General features: G+C 36.7%; 2 protein-coding genes across 2 annotated transcripts; one reads left to right on the forward strand and one right to left on the reverse strand.

Moving 5' to 3' along the window:
* The first annotated feature begins 6,936 nt into the window (after positions 1 to 6,936).
* LOC141622949 (uncharacterized) lies at positions 6,937 to 15,540 on the forward strand. Its single transcript, XM_074438977.1, has 4 exons — positions 6,937 to 7,062; positions 11,000 to 13,003; positions 13,807 to 13,923; positions 14,559 to 15,540. Exons 2-4 carry the CDS (start codon positions 11,006 to 11,008, stop codon positions 15,285 to 15,287), a joined length of 2,844 nt encoding a protein of 947 aa, XP_074295078.1. The 5' UTR covers positions 6,937 to 7,062; positions 11,000 to 11,005; the 3' UTR covers positions 15,288 to 15,540.
* A 745-nt stretch (positions 15,541 to 16,285) lies between these two features.
* On the reverse strand, positions 16,286 to 19,474 carry LOC141621232 (uncharacterized). The gene is made up of 5 exons (XM_074437884.1): positions 18,983 to 19,474; positions 17,460 to 17,583; positions 17,002 to 17,132; positions 16,764 to 16,908; positions 16,286 to 16,657 (listed from the first exon to the last, which is right to left on the reverse strand). The coding sequence occupies exons 1-5, from the start codon at positions 19,124 to 19,126 to the stop codon at positions 16,536 to 16,538; spliced, it is 666 nt and encodes a 221-aa protein (XP_074293985.1). The 5' UTR covers positions 19,127 to 19,474; the 3' UTR covers positions 16,286 to 16,535.
* Positions 19,475 to 19,776: the final 302 nt, after the last annotated feature.

A 19,776-nucleotide genomic window follows, 5' to 3' on the forward strand; every position in this document is an offset into this window, starting at 1 on the left:
CGGGTCAAAAACCGTCTTCATTTCCTAAAACCGTCAAATCCCGAGTCAAAGCAATGTGCTTGTCTACCTAAGGTTAGTATGTCATAAAATGTTGAGATTATATCTCATTTTGAGTCACATGTCGCTTCATTAGGCTAAACTAAAAGTTTACATTACAAAATGTGCATTTCATTTAGCTAAAATGATAACCCGAACTTTAGGCCCGTTTTACGAGGTGATAACGACTTTTTTGGGTCGGGCCTATTTCACAGAAAGTTCTATATCTCTTTCTTAGCTTTCCAACGCCACCAAAATCACCTTATTCCGAGTCTTTTAGAAAACGTTATGCCTAAAATACGACAGACTGTCAAACGCGCTTTCTTGCACAGGAGGAACCCGCTGAGGAAAGGACGCAGCAAGTGCTGCGCCTCTTCCAAGAGACGCAACTCTTGCTGCGCCTTTTCCTCAAGGTTTTCTTTTTGTCCAAGTTTCCGCGTTTAACCTAAGTCGGTTGTTTCCGGATCTTTCTCTCCTTTCCTAAACCCTAATTCCGTGATTAGTATAAATAGAGACCTTCGGTCTCACATATTTCTCACGCGAGTGTCCGCCCTTCTCTGCTCCCTTTGAATTCTAGACCACGTTCTTACTTTTTGGCGTCTACGTGCTTGAACATTCGACCACGTAAGCTCGGATCCTTCTGAGTACCAGCCTCGTTTGCATGACCGACCAATTTGACCAACTCCACAACTAATCAACTTAAATCGTTTTCCTCTTACGAGGGCACTTTCGTTACATTCGAGTCGAGCATCACTAATCGTAAACTTAGTTCATCTCGTTTCGTCAAACATGTAAGTCTGAGGGTGTAAATCCTTCTTTATTTATTGTTCTTTACTTTTTGTATCATTAATGTAAGGTTTATGTCAAAAATATTTATTAAAACCGATTTATAAAACTACGTTTTAAACCCTTTTTACGGATTACCAGAAGATAACCGTCGAGAAAGGACGCAGCAACTGCTGCGCCTCTTCGAAGGAGCGCAGATGCTCGCGCGCCTCTTCGTGAGGCCGCGCATTCTCGCTTCATTTCTTCTTCTTCCTTCGTCCTCTGTAATTCGTCTTCCTTATTTGTTTTCGTCATTTCTTTGGTACAATAGCACAATAATTTCACATGTATATTATTTATCATCATTAACACATATTGTTCATCATTAAGATTCGACTTAAATCCCTTATAATCTCATATTTGCGGGTTTTCGTCATTAAAATCAATCCGGGTTGTAGAAATTCGATTCGTTCATATCGGGTTTCTGGAATTCGATCTTTGATATATTTTCATCTGTCTATCGTCATATTCGTCATTAATTCTTCATTAATTCGTTGTGTCTAACCTATTTAATTCACCTATGTCACTAATCGATCCTTCATTCATGTAAATAATTCGTTTGCATTCGTTTCATCCATGTTTCGTTGCTTTTATGACTCATTCATATGTAATTAATGTATTAAATCACTTCCATCCGAGTTAAATATATTAATCGATCATTAAATTCACCAATTAATATTAACGATTTGCAGTTCCGGCTTCACAGCCAGAACTCACCCTTGGAACAGACGCAGTAATTTCGCGCTTCTTTCCAAAGGGCTAGCCTCATCATACTGCTCCAGTTGATTTTTGTCTCTGAACTTCCGTTCTGCCTTGACCTAGTTTAATTAGCTTACTTATAATTAACTATTATCCGTATTATCACCCTAATTTCTGTTCGTTAATTCTTTCATTTCTTCTTTTTCCCAAATTATCCGTTTTAAAGGTATTTTCGACATAAATCGCTAAACCCATTGTAATTATTGTAATTTTTATTATTGTAATTTTCCTTTATTGTATTTATCATTGTATTTTGTATCATTTGTATGCCTTCACATGTAATTAACCTTAAATTTCTACTTTGACATTAATTGTATGATTAAATTGCTTGTTCACCGACTTAGCCTAATTCTCACATGTTAGGATCAAAACTTGGATGTTGCATTGCATGCATATAATCGACAATATATCGAGTATGAATAACTTCCCTAATCATTAGTAGAGGCCGCTATCGAGGCGGGCGGGATTAGGTGTTCGATCAAAAGAGCTTCCTAATACGTATACCCTCACCCCTTACTCCAGATCTCTGTGAACATCCGTGTTCATTGGCATCCACGAGAGTCATTTTAGACATAGAATGCTAAGGGTAACGAGTTCTTGGTGTTCATGTCTCTACTTTGTGTCTTGACATGACACGAGGTATTCGAACGGTTCCAATTTCCCATAAAAATTGGTGGCGACTCCACAAATGCAAACGCTTGTTCCCAAGCGCCCCCGTGGCCCCATGTCCACACACTCAACATGAAAGGTGTGGTACTCTGACTCTAGGACACCCTACATCCCAACAACAATAAACATCCAACGTACTTGAAACCACAATTAAACTAACCATACAACTGACAACCAACCAAGTCTAACTGCCTTTTTACACTTGCTGGCAAAATTAAAGCTAACAAACTACAAATATAAATAAACCACCATAATATAACGACCATCCCCAATTGTATATAGACAATATTGGACACTTTATTTGAACCCCTAAACCTACCCAAGTAATAAAAACATGCTATACACCGCCAATATCAACACAACAAGTCGCTCTCCAAAACTCACACGCCTAAAAGTACAAGTAGTAGTTAACAAGTGATAATCATCGCATATAAAAAAAGTTAACAGCAATTCTTCTTTTACCTCTGGCCCGAGCTGCACTAAGTGTTGTTTCAATTACTAACTTGCCAAAACCGCACAAAAAAATATCAAGTTATAAACCGACAAAAGCAAATAAAAGGATTAGGGTTAAAGCCTTAGATAAAATTCGACCTCGGGCTTGTGGAGGAATAAACTGATTTTTTTGTTACTATCAAAGTAGACATATATAGAGCTGCCTAGACAACACACCCCCTTCTAAGTACTATTCATGTAGTGTACACTTACATCACCACACCCTACCTCGTTGCTTAATTTACATGGTTAGAAGCAACCCTCTACCAAAGGTCACCTCACCTTACATTTTTTGCTCTACTACAAGGCACCACTTAACCCAAACCCCACTCTAATCCACACAAACAATTATAATATCAATCAAGTACCAATATAAGATACCACTAAACTAAAAACTCATAAGTTAAACAAGCTACACTGAAAACTACACAGCTCTAAATTAAACAATTACATAAACCATATCTCTGACCACTGGTCATTGCCTTTTCCCAACAAATAACAAGTACGTAAACCATATCTCTAATCTACCATTGCACGTTTAACTACTGCCCATATCTTACCACAATCACCAAAAATTTATGTGTAATCATTCCTTACCTACAAACCTATACACAACTTTATAAATGACTAATTGTAAACTGTAATCCATAAAACCCTCTGAAACTGAACTCTTCAAAATTGTAAATTGCAGACCCAAACTAATTATATTATGATATCAATTTCAGATTAAAACTGAAACCACAACACGCCTCTGAGTAATCAATAGCTAAACACAAATTCAAGGCACCAAACCAAACACAAATTCTAATTCAATATAAAGACAACACTCCTGATAAACTTTAATTCACAAAAGCGGTCTAAACTGCTATAGCTCTAAACAACACTAAAAATTTATTGCAGCCTCATTAATTTTTTTTTTTAAAAAAAAAAAGAAAAAAAAAATTCTCACACGCAAATTCAAGGCATCAGACCAATCACCAATTCTAATTCAGTTTAAAGACAACACTTCCGATAAAATTTAATTCAGAAAACTGGTCTAAAATGCTCTAACTCTAAACGGCACCGAAAATTTATTTCAGCGCCATTATTAAAGCACCATTATTTAGTTAATTCAAATTTGTATTTATTAATTGAAAAAGGCTAATTATCGGCACACATACCAATCCAAAGCCACATAATATAGTTTTCAGGGCCAAATTATACGTACAACACAGAATGAGCTCGGAACCTTCCAATCGCTCCTAAACTTGACATGCAAAATATGGGGAAGTTAGGACATCCCGTGACAGCTCTGGTCGTGCAAAAAATGGCGCCATCAAGATGGTGCTGTTGAAAGGAGCCCATCAAAGGTGATGGGAATGAAGATAATAAAGCTTTACTTTGTTAGCATCTGAGGTGTGAGTGGGGGGTATGAAGAGGCAAGGGAGTGGCTTGGAGATGATGGAGAGTTAGAGATTGTTACCAACGGCCCACTATGCCACGATGAGGATAATTTAGAACTCAGACAAAAAAGAGCCCGAAATCGCACAAAACATCCAGCCCAACCCGTTTAGGAGGTGCTATTCATTAGGCAAGTTAGTATTCATTGATGAATAGTAACATGAGTGCTCTCACATTTTATAAAGGTGTTAGATATAACAATATTGTTTAATGAATATGTGTTATACAAGGTGATATTCACAATATGAAACTCTTATATTCACTTCCAGTTTAGTGAATATGGAAGCGTAGTTTGATGAATACTAATATTATGTAGTGTGATCTTTACCCTATGACTCTATTATATTCATTTTCACTTTAGTGAATATGATATTATAGTTTGATTAATATGTATTATCTAGTATAATATTTAGTTTGATCATCAATGTTTTAGCCATTTCAAAACCGCATTATGCAAAATAATTTTGACGAATAAAAATAATTATGTCATATCATATGAATATCTCTCATCATTATGAATATGTCAATTACGTGATGTGAATATGCGAGTAAAATCAAAATAAATACAAAAATATATCAAATATGATCTCTACTTATAAGAGCAATAAAAATTACAAGTAATGGTATACTTTTTTTTTTCTAATTTATAAAATTTAAAATTTATCAATTATTAAAAAATAGTACTCCCTCCTATTCTATATGATCTTACACATTGGTTTTGGACCAATATTTAGTGGAGTGGTATTATGTGGAGGAAAATGAAAATAGGAGAGAGAATGTGAGTTACATGTTATATTAACCAGAAATGATAGATAAATAAGAAAAGTAGAAGATTTTTATGAATTTTCCATTTTAGGAAACGTGGGAGATGTTAGTGAATAGGAGGGAGTATTAAGAGCACCTCCAGTGGACAGCTACAACGCATTGTAGCTTGATTTTGCAAGTCGGTTTTTTAAGCTATTTTGCTCTTCAACTACATACCGCTCCAATGGTTTACTTCAACATTTTCTAACTTTATGGGTCCACAATAAAATTTCCACCAATGAAAAATTTTACTTTTTATTTTTTTTAAACCAAGCTACATGCTTGGTAGAGCTAGGGGTGGGCATAATCCGGTCCGAACCGGAAAAATGGACCGGTCCGGACCGGAATCTAGTGGACCGGAATCGGAATTAAAAATTCCGGTCCGGTCTCCGGTCCACCATTTTCCAAGATTCCGGTTTCCGGTCCGGTCCGGTCCGGGACCGGTATTTTCCGGTCCGGACCAGTTTGGACCGGAATGTCCGAAATTATTGTTATTTGCATTTTTTTCTTAAAATTGTATTTTTATTCCGGTCCAAACCGGTCCAACCGGTCCGATCCGGTCCAATGGACCGGAATTTGAAAAAGTGGGTAATTCCGGTCCAACCGGCCTGGTCCGGTCTTGACCGATTTTGCCGGTCGGTCCCGTGGCCCGGAATTTTGTAATCCGGTCCGGTCCCGGTCCATGAAATTTGTTGATACCGGTTCCGGTCCAAACCGGTTCCGGTCCGGTCCGGTTTTGGACCGGTGCCCACCCCTAGGTAGAGCTACAATGCTCATAAGCTACATCAATTCTTTCCTACTCTAATGGTAAACTACTTGCTTGTAATTTTATAAATATTGCAAGCAAGTCCCTAAAGAAAACCATTGGAGATGCTCTAAGAGCATCCACAATGGTGAGCTAGTTGGTACTAGCTTACTTTTGCCACATCATTTTTTTTGAGCTACACCCATTTCAAGCTACAACTTACTCCAACGCTGGAGTCGATTTCCTACTAGCTTTATGTGACCCACCTAACACACTCTCCTATTATTTTATTCAATTTTTAATTTCTAAATATAAAATTAAAACATTATAAATGAGACCATTATTTTCCTATTGGTTATGTTTTTTTGTGGGTCCATTTAAGCAAGTAGCCTCAAAGCATCTCCAATGGTTACCTAAAAGGACTTGCTTGCAAATAAAAAAAATTTCAAGCTACTTGTTTAACCATTGGAGCACTCTACATAAACTGGCTTAAATTGAGCTAGTAGCTCCATGGAGCTAATAGCTTAAATGGTCCTACAAGAAGAATGTAACCAATAGAAAAATAGAGGGTGTGTTAAGTGGGTTCAATTAAGCTACTAGTAAATTAGCTTAACCATTGGAGCAAATTATAGCTTGAAATTGTTGTGGCTTAAAAAGTTGATGTGGCAAAGGTAAGCTAGTAGCAACTAGCTTACCATTGTGGATGCTCTCATGGAGCTACTAGCTCAATTTTTTTCACTAAAACTTGGGAGAGACGGTCTCTCACCAAGTTATTGAGAGACCAATCTTTCGTACCCTTTTATTTGTATTTCGTACCCTTTTTATTTTTGATCGTAACATAATAATTTTGTACCTATTTACATAATAAATGTACCCATTTTATCATTAATCATGATTTGTACCTATTTTATTACATTTAGTACCACTTTTTTCTAACAATTGTACAATGGTCTCTCAATAAAGCTTATTAAGAGACCGTCTCTCAGGAGACCTACTCGTTTTTTTTAAGTAAAGCTAATCTATTTGGACTACTCCAATGGTTAAGCTACTAGCTTGCAATTTCTTAAAATTGCAAGCTAGTCCTTTTTCTCAACCATTGGAGATGCTCTAAGAGTGAGAGTATTACCTTCAAAGCCCAATAACACAACTCTACCAACAAAGTCCGTATATATAACCTAACAAGTAACAACCTCTACTACATTTGTCACAACATCCTCCTCCTTTTTATTCCTCAATTTTTCCACCCAAATTAATTAAATCAATTATTATCTTCAATTTCCTCAATTTTCCAGGTATCTTCTTCACCAGATCTCTATTAATTTCTCGTCAATTTCCATTATTTTATGATTTCGTTATTATTGATTTCATATTCGTTTCGATTCAATGAATTCTAATTATATTTCTATGCGTTTGATTTTCCGATTTTATCACCTGATTTGTTATTCGATTGACTTGTTTAATTATTCTTACATTTGTGATTTGTGTGTACTTAATTGTATAGGTTAACATGATAAATTGGATTAATTGTATCAGGAAAGTGGTTAAATTGATTGAATTTTGATTGTGGAAGATGCTGTAGAGTTAGTTGTTAGACAAAATTTATCGGAGATGATGATCAAGGCGGGTTATTTGCTGTCGATAAAACTCCGATAATGTGTCTGAATTGGGAATTGGCAATGATTATTATTGCAAAAGTTGTCGGTGAAACATTGAGATGAGATTCTAATTAGTCCATTTAACTCAACTGATTCTTTACGTTTGATTAAAATACTAATCACGCAAGAATATAAAATTAAGGAATCGGTTGAGTCGGAGAGTGTAGTATAGACTATAGACTATAGAGCTAGGAACTGAATTTCAACTCATGTGAGTTTTTTGAGCGATATATTGTTTATTTTCCCTTAATTCAATGGGTATGATGATGAAGGCGTGTTATTTACTGTCGATAAAACTCCAATAATGTGGCTGATTTAGGATTTCGGAGCGATTATAATTGCAAAAGTTGTTAGTAAAGCACTGAGATTCTAAGTAGTCCATAGTTGATTATCTAGTTTTTGATTAAAATACTCCTCACGGAAGAATAAAAAATAGGGAATCGGTGAGTTGGAGAGAGTAGTAAAGACTTAGGAACTGAATTTCAACTCGTGTGTTATTTGAGCGATGAATTGGTTTTTTTTTTTTAAACAAAATAGAAATAGGTAATTAAAGGAAACATTCATGAATAATTTCCAATGAGCTCCTTTTCCTCATGATTCGCCTTTGACCCGTTTGTTTTTGGCTTTTCATTTGTTTATTTTGTTTGGGGGAATGGGACTTAGCACCATTTAGATGATGATATTGTCATCCCTACGTGCGCATGAGATAATGTTATTGTGTTTTTGTTATAGAAAATAATACGAATGGTTTGTTATTGTGTTTGGGAATTTATGTACTTTCTTGTTTCTGTAAACAGAATATTAATAATTTTTTATTATGTTTATGAATTCATTTAACTCTTCTGTTCCACAAATTGTTGCTCTTATGGTTCTGAGAAGGTTATCCTTATACTAACAAGGTGGCTTTGCTATTATTGAAGTGAAATTAGAAGTGAAATTAGAAATCTCGCCCCTGATTACATTGTTGAGTGTGCATTTATGTTAGGGTGCACAAGTTACTTCTAGATGATTCTTAACAAACCATACTTTGGGGAGGGGTATTATCTTATCAAATGTCACTATCAAAATACTAAAAATATGACAATGCGTATCTCCTATCTCTTTTACGATCTTACCACGCCATTTACGAGAGTAGGCACTATGTGTTAATTTACCTGTTATTAAACGGGTTATTTCCTTTTGGCGTTATGTGGTTTAAGCTAATTCCATTTAGGGGGTGTTTGGTTCATTCACAAAAGGTACGAGGTATGGGTTTGGAATGAGCCAAACCCATACCAAGTGTTTGTTTCGCAAATTTGGAGGTTTCATACTCATACCTCAAACCCATGAGGTATGGGTTTCTCATACCCAAGGAGGGGAGTGGGTATGAGATTGATTCCTATGGGTATCAGACTATAATAAACAAAAATGTAAAAATAAATATTATGACATATTGTAAATGAAATATTTTATATAATTAGTTGATTCAATCTTTATTTTCATGATTTTATATGTAAATTGTTATTTTGAAGTATTGGATTTTACATATTTGAACTTTAACTCGGTTTCAAATCCATACTGCTTACAATTGAAACAAACACAAGGTATAAGGAATGGAGTTCCAACCCCATACCACCAAGGTATAATTCTTGATTCCAAACCCATACCCATACGCGAAACAAACGCCCCCTTAGATGCCGTAAGTTTTCACAAATTCCATATAGTGATATGAAGTTTGTGGTACTTCCCTCTTTGATTACCGCAAAATAATTTGGACAAGTAATATTATAATAACTACTAAAGTGAAATTTCATATGATTTTGCTTAAGAAATTTGTTCGTAGGATGAAACTTTGTTCATATTATGGCAACCAAAGTAGACGTAGCTCAAACCTAGTTCACCATTAACGTAGTTATTAAAACCTCTTGGCATGAAAGTGAAATTATCACGAACAAGGGCACTAGAGCTGAGGTAATGCTTTTTAAAATGCTTATGGATGTGTATGGCAACAATAGTTTAGCACTTTGGATTTGAAATTGGTTTTTGCCGCATTCTTGTTCCTTGCGGTATGAATGCGACACTTACCTCCATAAAGTGCGAGATTCGACGACTATATGCATCATAAACTATTGCAAAATACGGTAAGCCAACCTTGGAAACTCTATAACTTGGTCGTGATATGGTGTTAGGACCGTGGTCTAATACCGTAGTCAAATGGACACTCTTTGCAATGATAATAAACTAGTGTAGACTATAGAGAATCTCCATCCAATGAACATTGGCGCATGAGGCGGTATTAACTATTGACTCCATGTTTTGTATCGACAATACATCGATTGGGCTTATTTGCTACAAGTAAATCTATATGGCTTATAATAAAAGGCGATAACTTTTAAAAAGCATGCTTTATCGAAGGCTTTATAAGGCACTAGCCAAGTAGACGTCAACTAGCTTAGTTGGCTTAGTTGGTAAAGTCATGAGATGTGGTGGTCATGACATGGGTTCAAATTTCGTGAGCATCAAAGTCTTGCCCTTTGTGGCTCCCTTTAAACCAAAAAACTAAAATAAAAAAAATAAGGCACCAAAACACCTCATTGAGCCTTAATTGTGCCTTGTAGAAAAGGAACATATAGCTAATGTGCCTTCTTGTCTTCTTGATATGGAACATCTAGATAGGCACATTGATATGCAATATGCATTTTCCCCTCTCTAGCTCTTTAATCTCTTTAATTATATGACCTTTTCCTTACCTTATTATCTCTAGTTTTAACTTATTTACTCGTTAAGCCTTTTGTCAAATGAAAAAGATTATGATAACACCATTTTATTTTGAAAATATAAGTTTCTTTTAAGAAACCCTACACAATGTGAGGTATGGGCCTTCGTCTCACTCTCACTTCTCTCGTGCATCGTCGCCTTGGTGTGCTTCATGCCTTTTTAAATTTAGAAAAAAAAGGGGCCGAAATAAATCACGCCATAGTCCATGCCACACGTCATAGTATGCTACCGTGATTCACAATTTGTGCTACGTCGATAGTAATTTAATACAACGATAACATTCCCCTAGTCACTCAAATCCATGTGCTCGAGGCTAGTTAGGTGGGATAACCCCAATGTCTCAAAGGTATTTGCCTATGGCGAGGTAAAAGACATTACCTCAGAGGGGCAAATGTTTCCAACCTTTACTCGGAGGTTTTTCTCAATGAGCCACGTTGAGAATTGCATTACGATTCATATCGACCGCCTATGACTTCTATTAAAAAGAAATGCAAACAATTTAGCGAGTCATTGGCTTTATTCCATTTTGAGTCATTTGGAAACATCGTCTTTGTGTTGTTGACACAAGGGTAAGGATGCGTACATTTGACCCCCCTTACACACCGGGGTAATGTTGTTGTGTTCTATTGGGCTTTATTCCATCATATTTTTTGACCAAAGAATCGCAAGTCTTTGGTTATGGTGTTGAAGGATATTGATAACGCGATTGAAGTCCATTTTTATTTCTACGCCATCTTGCAAGCCTTTTCAACTCCCTTCTGCTGTACTTATCAGTTATTGAATGATCTCTCAGTAGCTTTATGCTGATTTCATTCAGGCTGAAATGGTTGGTACAAGAGGAAAGGGGCCCAAATCAAAATCCAGAGACCTTGCTTTTGTGCCTGATGAACCTGAGCCTTTGCAAGCCTTGATTTCAGAAGCAGCTGAGCGTTCTCTTAGCGAGGTAGCAAAAGCTGAAGTTTTCTATAGTGAGGCTGTTCCTTTACATGTTGATGAGGAACAATTGATGGACGATGGGCATGCCATTGGATATGAGATTAATGATGGAAATGTGACGGTTCTTACAAGTTTAGTTGAAGAAGACAAATTGGAGGACGTAAGTGATGGAGGTAATGCAATCTCTAACATAGAGGTTGAAATCCGTCTCGAGAGAACCAATGAAAATGAGACGGAGGCAGACATGACTGTTGGAGGTGATGCAGTCCCTAATGTGGATGTTAAAGGCAGTAACGAGGGAACAAATGCAGAGGAACCAGAGGAAAATGAAAACTTATGTACTGGGGAAGAAGAAAAGGGGCCTGACGTAAATGCATGTGTGGCAAATGCTGATGAAGGCTTGGCTGCTTCTGAACATGTGCTAGAGGAGAATTCGACTGAATATATGCACAGTGACAAAGAAGCAAATGAGCTGATTGCCGAAGTGTCGGTTAACACTCGTGCCGAAAATGAGGGAGATGAATTTCTCAAAGAAAATGCAATCCCTACTAATGAGGTCATAGCTGCTACTGAAAAAGTGACTCAACCAAAGAAGAAAATTATTAGGAGAAAATTGATCAAGAAGAACGTATCACTAGGCAATGTGCCTGTTAACTCTTCTGCCGAAAATGGGGGAGATGAGTCTATCAAAGAAGACGTAAGCCCTGCTAATGAAGTCATAGCTGCTGCTGAAAAAGTGATTCAACCAAAGAAGAAAATTATAAGAAAAAAATTGATCAGGAAGAATATAGCACTAGGCAATGTGCTTGTTAGCTCTCCTGCCGAGAATGGGGGAGATGTGCTTGTTAGCTCTCCTGCCGAAAATGGGGGAGATGAGTCTATCAAAGAAGATATGAGCCCTGCTAATGAAGTCATAGCCGCTGCTGAAAAATTGATTCAACCAAAGAAGAAAATTGTAAGGGAAAAATTGATCAAGAAAAATTTATCACTAGGCAATGTGCCTGTTAGCTCTCCTGCCAAAAATGGGGGAGATGAGTCTATTAAAGAAGAAGAAAGCGTTGGTAATGAAGCCATAGTTGCTGCTGAAAAAGTGCTTCAACCGAAGAGGAAAATTGTAAGGAAGTTGATTAGGAAGAGATTATCACTAGGCAATGTGACTGCCGTTGATGAAGCTAAACTGCAACTTTCTGCTGTTAATGAGGGATCTGGTGTACCATGTGAGGCAGGCACATCAGCTGAAGTCAAGCCACAATGTTTAGAAGATAATGACGCATCCGGTGAAGTACGCAACGAAGGCCAAATTGAGAATTCAAAGAATGAAGAGACAGTGGAAGGAAAACCAATAGTTAAGATTAATAAGAGAGTGAACAGAATCAGGAAAAAGAATCCACAGGGCCAACCTGGTATGCAGACAGCCATTGTTGAGCAAAAGCCTGAGCTTGAACCCACAAATGATGATTCCACAAGTAAAGAGAATCAACCTATTGAGCACGAAGCTAAGAATGAAGAGGCAGTAAAGTCTAAACCCAGGATTAGCCGCTCACAGAGGAGGAAAAATAGAAAGGCAGTGGATGAAAGCACCCAAAATGTGGATGCCGAGGACGTAGATAGGTCGGGTTCTTCCAAAAAAAGCAAGTTGCCCAAGAAAGTTGATGGTATGGGCATGATCTTTATGTGCAATTCTGAAACAAAAAAGGATTGTTACAAGTATAAAGTTTTTGGGCTACCCGCTGCCAAGAAAGATATTGTGTCAAAAATTTACAAAGGCATGAGACTTTTTTTGTTCGATATTGATCTCAAAATGTTGTATGGAATATACAAAGCTGCTGGCCCAGGGAGTTATAATGTTGAGCCCAGGGCATTCAAGTCGCAATATCCTTCTCAGGTTAGTCTTTTCGATTCAAAGATTTAACAATCTTCAACGATACAACAAGTCTTACATCCTTAAATAAGAACGATGCAATTGACAGTTGTATCATGCATGTACCGAAAGCACACTTGGCTGTGATTATGCATAGGATACTAGGATGTATGTTTATTATGACTGCTTGTTTTTAGCTTGTCAGTATGGTGCACTGTGGCATTCGCTGGATTAGTCTTGGCAAATCTTACCTATTGCATGGACTTTTAAATACGGACTAGAAGTCTAGAAGTTTCTTCTGGTATACCTCTTGTATGTCAACCAGCTCACCAATCTGCGGTATCAATTGTGTATTTGTGTAAACAATTGTCAATTTCTGTTGTACGAATCTGTCAATAGATTAACACAGAAAGTCAACACGGTTCTGGAAATTTAATGGGTGGAGTACTCTGCATGGTGATAGTTGAGAATATTGAGAAGAGGCATTTGGTTTTGTGGTTTTTGGTTCTGTCCCGAGCCTTGGCTGTTTGGTCTTCTTATCTCAAGATATGACACGTGGCAAGCTTACTTAGGCCAGTGGCATTATGGTATTGAGTGGTGGTGGTGATTGCTTTTAAGGATAAAGGGCTATTCTTCAGCTAGTTTTTGAGGGTTTGGTATCGAGATATGGCTTGCAATATATAGATTGGATATTAACTCAGAGAGCACGTGTATATTTGGTTTAGCCCCGGGTCATGTAAAAGGCAAAGCTACAGAGCCTTTTAAATTTGGCAACCCCAAAAAAGAGTAAAAAAAAAGTGACTAATTTTGAACTTTGCCTCTGACAGGTCCGTTTTACTATTCTCGAAGATTGCTTGCCCGTAGCAGAGGAGAAGTTCAAGAAGGTCATCAAGGAAAATTACTTTACAAAAAACAAGTTCGATTGCCAGCTGACCAGTGAGCAGGTTTGATTTCATCACTTCTCCTGCCTTCATGTTGGGTTTGTTACGACTGGCTGATTCCACAAAAACCTATGTACCATCCCACTAACAATATTATTAGATGAGATGATGAGATGCTTGGTAAACAATGCTTATTCTGTTCGGTCCATTTCATTACATTTCTCAAAATATGTGAGATTTTCAATAAAGCAGTGAAATACTTGAACTGATGGAGTATCTGTTTAACAACTAATTTCAAATTCTTACCTGTTACTTGTAAAATTTTCAGAGTACTTCTACCTTCCTTGAACATGTATACCACACGTCCTATAAAATTGAGCTTCGGGTGAAAAGAAAAAGACATTGGTGAAGATCAACCATGAATTATCTTCCTCTCCTAAAAGCTAGTTATGGGTAAAAATAAATATTATCTATGAGTGATTCTTTGGGAATTTGTTTTATCTGGGGGCGAAAATAGCTTTGGTAAGAGATTTGCTGAAATTTTCAGATAGTAGAAATCTTATAATAGGTAACAATTTTATTAGTTTACTCTTAAATGAAACCACGTAGGTAGGTTTAGGGCTTGGTCATGCAAGGTTCACTAAACTGATTTGGAACTTTGTTGATTTCTCTACCAAAATCATTTGGCTAAACCACAGGTCAAAAACTTGTGCAAGCTTTTCCATGAGGCCAACAAAAGATCTGAATCCAAGCTTGGGGGTCGAAATCAGAGAGCTGTTGCAACTTCATCCTCCCGAGTTGACAGGAAAAGGAAATGGGAAGAAGATAGTAGCAAAAGAGTAGGCCTGGGCCCTAGTTCGTCACGTGGACGCGAAAGGAGGAGAAAAGTTCAGGAACCAGTTAGGCATGTTCACTTGATCAGAGGTCAGGAGACAAGATATGCTCCTGTGGTCAGAGTTCAGGAGGAAACGAGGAGTGCTGTTGTTGTCCGGGGTCAGGAACAACTAAGGCTTGCTCCCATGGTCACTGACCAAAGGTATCGTCAACCCGTAGTCGTTTATGACCGAGAATCTTACCGGCCACCTGTGACGTCATCGTCTCTCTATCAGCCTATCCGAGGAGAAGATCCTCCTCGCACTAGAATTTACACTTACGAGAGAGACCCGGGAATTGATTCTTACCGGAGAGATTCCACTATGGATTATCGAGATCCTGGGATTTCAGCTCCTAGGGATTTGAGACATTATGTTGAACGCCCCACCCTTCGTGAGCCATACACGACATATCAGGAACCTCTTGTGTACCGTGAGCCAGCATATGTGGCTGAAACGAGGCAAGATCCTTATAATTATTCTTTGGCTGAGGGACGGGAGTATTATAGATCTGATGATAATCGTCCTCCGTTGCCCTTGCATCGTAGGTACTAAGTTTCCTGGGCAATAATGCAGTTAACCTTGGATGATGTCAACATGTCATCTTAATCTTTAATGTTTATGAATGTTCAGTTTATAGCAGGCTGTTCACAGTTCTTCAGTGTTGAGACATCTTAATTTGTTTGTTGTTGTAACATAGATTGAAATATTTCTTGTTTTCAGTGCAAATAATTGCTACAGTATTATGTTCTTTTTTCTCTTACACAAGTATAGTAATGAAAAATACATAATTTGCTTGTTTCGTTTCATTAATGGTTTGGGTCGGGAATTTGCCAATTCTATTCTCCTACCGCCCTAGAGCAGGGCATCTCAAAACTCTTGTCGGTTTTTGCTTGTATTATTTTCTGTGATACCTTATGGGAAACCGCTGTAATTTGTGTGAAGCGATGCACAAAGCTGTTTCAAAAATCATGTAAGGAAACTCTGTGCATTCAATCCTACAACTTACAGGTCAATAGCCATTGTAGTTAACAATCACATGGAAATAGCAGGAAAATATATTCCAGATTTTACCGCGTGAGACGGAATTCTACCCCCTGTTTTCATGAGTACAACCTAAATTTTATCAATTGGGAAGTTCGGATTCACCATACAACCACCATAATATTTCAATGTGAAACTCCACTTCTTCTAAGTCAAGCTATAGTTCCGTCACTCACCTTGGGAATGCACTTGCTTTGATCGAGTGTAATGATCGACAAAATGATAAGAAATGATGTAGTACATGCATATGATCGACAAAATCTTCGTCCCTAGAATTGAACAAGTCTTTAGCAAAGGTACGCAGAGTCGCAGACTCATTAAATCAATGTCGAGCATTAGAGCTTTGATGTAGTATACAAAGGGTGCTATTGCATTTAGAATTGTGGGATTTTTGGCTTTAACTAATTGGCATTTTAGAAGATAAGCTGCTCTTTTCGGTTTTTTTTACTAGTAACTATTTGGCATAACATGAAATGAGGGTCGTTTTATATACAACGGTCTTATTTGAATTTTTGTGTATAGCACGAGACATAATTCTCCCCCTATATTCACGAATCACGAGTATCATATAAAATTTAGTAGACAGAAAATTGGGACTCATAAATTAAAACGATTTTACACTATTTCAGCGTTTAAACGTCTCCTACATAGATTTGTTACATCTCCTCGATTTTAGATGATTTCATCCTGGTTCACTATACGTATGTCTACATCTTCTACATCAAACTCTACAAAGAGTTTCATCTGATGATTACACCTCTATTGCTTCTTCCGGGTTCCTTTTTTCAGGAGGGGAGCACCGGCTAACTTTAGTTCACAATCTCCGGCCACATTGTTGTCCTTGCATCTTCGCCTTTTTGTACCAGCACACTCCTGCTCACCTGCATTAGCATATAAGATTAAGAAATGCGGCCTCTATTTTTTTTTTTTTTTTGTGAGAGACGGTCTCTCAATGTATGACATTAAATAAAAAGCGAAGGTACATACCCTCGGCTTGTGGAATCTTTCTTTTACGTCTTATTTGCTTTGTCTTCGGCATGGTCTTGGGCTTCCGACTTGTAGATTGAACAGCAATATGGTTTAGAACATCATCCTTGCATCGGAACTTCTTCCTATCCGGGCTACAGTAGTACTGCATCATTTGGAGTATCATTTATACTGTTCGTATTTAATTTTATAACCAAATACAGAATAAATGATTGGGACGGAGGGAGTAGCTAGTTACCACATCGTCGGGATCGTCATGACTGCGTTGAATGGACCAATCTTGTGGAAGCCATTCAGGCCAATTTGGTGTATTGTTTGAATAGGAGGTTGAAACATCTTCGCTTAATAGTCTTATATCTCGTAAAATATCTATAATGAACAAACCAAGCTTGTGATCGCTCACAACTAATTCAAATAATGTTAAAAAGTAAAAGGAATTGTGAGATGTCATATGTAAGACTTTATGTGACCGTTAAAACTGTTACGTGAAAATTGCATTTCGTTATTCGGTGATACTAATTTCAGCATCACCATATATGACCTTTGTTAGTTAGAAGTCCATATATGGGACGAGTCTACATATTAAGTTGAGTTCAGTATCTAAAAGGAATTGTATGTAACGTGTGTCAATAAGCTGATAGTTGAAGTCAAATCAATGATTTAACGATAGTGAACAAAAGGACAAGAGGAACATACTCTTCGCCTTCTTAGATTTTGTCCAAATTTGCTTGCTCGTCTTGTTATACGACCGATGTTTAGTAATATATTGAATAACATCTTCCTTGGAGTAAAATCGCTTCCCTTTGGCATTTGAATAAAACTGCAAAATATATTTTAAAATTCCGGTAATTTAAAGGGTTAAAGAGAAATTAATAAATCAAAATTCTTAACTCTTAAGCCACGCAATATATGATTCTATAGACGTCCATATTCTATTCTATTTCCATTTATTCTTCAATATTATGATAAGATCTCATAAAGAAGTGTATTTTTTTTTTTTGAGGGCGACATAGGGTGTTCCATGTTATGGTGTGTTTAATCGTCCCATATACTCCATATATATAGAAAAACTAGAAGTACAATCGGTTTAAAAATGTGGTAGCATTTGCCAACTCGTCAAATCTTTAGGTTCAATTGTTGACAAGTGTAAATCGTTTGTAAACCAGGCTACCTAATTTCCGGTGGTCTAGGTTTATGATTTTACGGGTGAATCCCGGTCATGGTGAAAAAAAAAAAAACAGAAAATGCACGCGGTGCCCTTGAACTTTGATGTTTTATCCGAAATACCCAATTTTTTTATCCGGAAAACTTTAAGAGGCTATAACTCGTGTTTACGAGCTCAGAAAGTGGCATTTTTTTTTTTCAAATTGATTATCTTTTCGAGAACTACGACTTGAAAAAAAAAATAGTCGAGTTTGGAATTCGTGACCAAGAGATATGGTCACTCAAAATTTGTTCGGTAAAAAAACTTTGACGTACAAAAACTCCTAGCTCCGGGATCCAAATACGACAAATTTTTTTTTCAAATCGTAGTTCTCGGAAAGATAATCGATTTGAAAAAAAAAAATTATCACTTTCTGAACTCGTAGACACGAGTTATAGCGTCTTAAAGTTTTCCGGAACAAAAAGTTTGGGTATTTCGGGCAAAAATCGATACTTCAAGAATTGCCCGCGTGCATTTTCCCAAAAAAAAGTCAGGACTCATGGAAAGCATGTTCTAACAACTTTTTGATTAGTTACAATAAGAAGGTACGCAACATTCTCCAAGAGGAATAAACTTATTACACAAATTTTTGTTTAAGACGGAGTTGAAGAAAGGCATGTTTTTGGAGGCCCAAATAAAGAAGAAACAATCAACGATTGACTGAATACTCCTACAAATCACAAACAAACAGATCTACAATCTTGCCACATTTCACGAACAAACTCAATTTTTTTCTCAAAAAAAAAACACACAATTTTTTTGCTGCAAACGTATAATAATTAATAAACATGTGTCAATTTTTTTTTTTTTTTTTTTTTTTTTGGGAGGGGGCGTAACCTACATTGTAAAACCCGTGAGTGGGCGAGTTTATGGAACCGGAAAACTTAACTAATAAAAGGGTCAAAACATAATTAATAATGTAGCAGAAACATCAATTTTTACATGCTTTTTCAATGTATATATGGAATATAAGGTAAACAAATGTTTGAGACGAAGGGAGTATTAATCGACTTACCACATTAGACGGGTCACCGAGATTATCTATATTTTGATGAATGCTCCAATCTTGAGGAAGCCAATCTGGCCACATTTGCTGATTAACCTTAATTGTGTTGCCTTTATGGGAATTTTCTCCAACTAATTCATTGTATTCGAACATTTTGTTAATCGACCAAGAGTATCCCCTATCGACAGCCACGACAATCTCTTTCGGGTTATTGAAGACGACTTTTTAAAAAAAAAAAAAAAAAATCTTAAAAGAGACTATATTATTGTGAGAGATAGAGATGAAGAGAAATTAAGTGAATTGTATATAACTTTTAGTGTGTTAATTAAAGGAGAGAATCATTCAAAAAGACTAATATTGTTTTGGGAGTTTCCTTCTTAAATGGGTAAGTTGTGAGCAAAAATATGATTCTGTGGCAGGTCATTCATGGGTAGATTACATTACCCTGCATGGAAATATATTAGTCATTAAGTTGTGGATATTGGATGATCTATTTGTGTTATTTTATTTTACTGTTGATCTGGTTTAAAACCGTCTTAACTTACGATCTTTCACAAATTTTTTTATTTTCACCTCTATTTTAATCAGTTATGAGACCCGTTTTAAGTTGATGCCGTCTTAAATAAGAATTGATGTTTATTTTATTGATCGATCCGGTAGATATCGTGAACTGTCCGTAGTAGAACGGTCGCTCTCCCGTATGATTAAATAAAAGAGAATTAATTTTTAGTCAAATTTTCAATACAATTACTTGTGTAATGCGGCCTTACATAAGTTAATTGTAAAATAGATTCTTTTAGCAA

Source organism: Silene latifolia, chromosome X, assembly GCF_048544455.1.
Source record: "Silene latifolia isolate original U9 population chromosome X, ASM4854445v1, whole genome shotgun sequence".
Classification (NCBI taxonomy): domain Eukaryota; kingdom Viridiplantae; phylum Streptophyta; class Magnoliopsida; order Caryophyllales; family Caryophyllaceae; genus Silene; species Silene latifolia.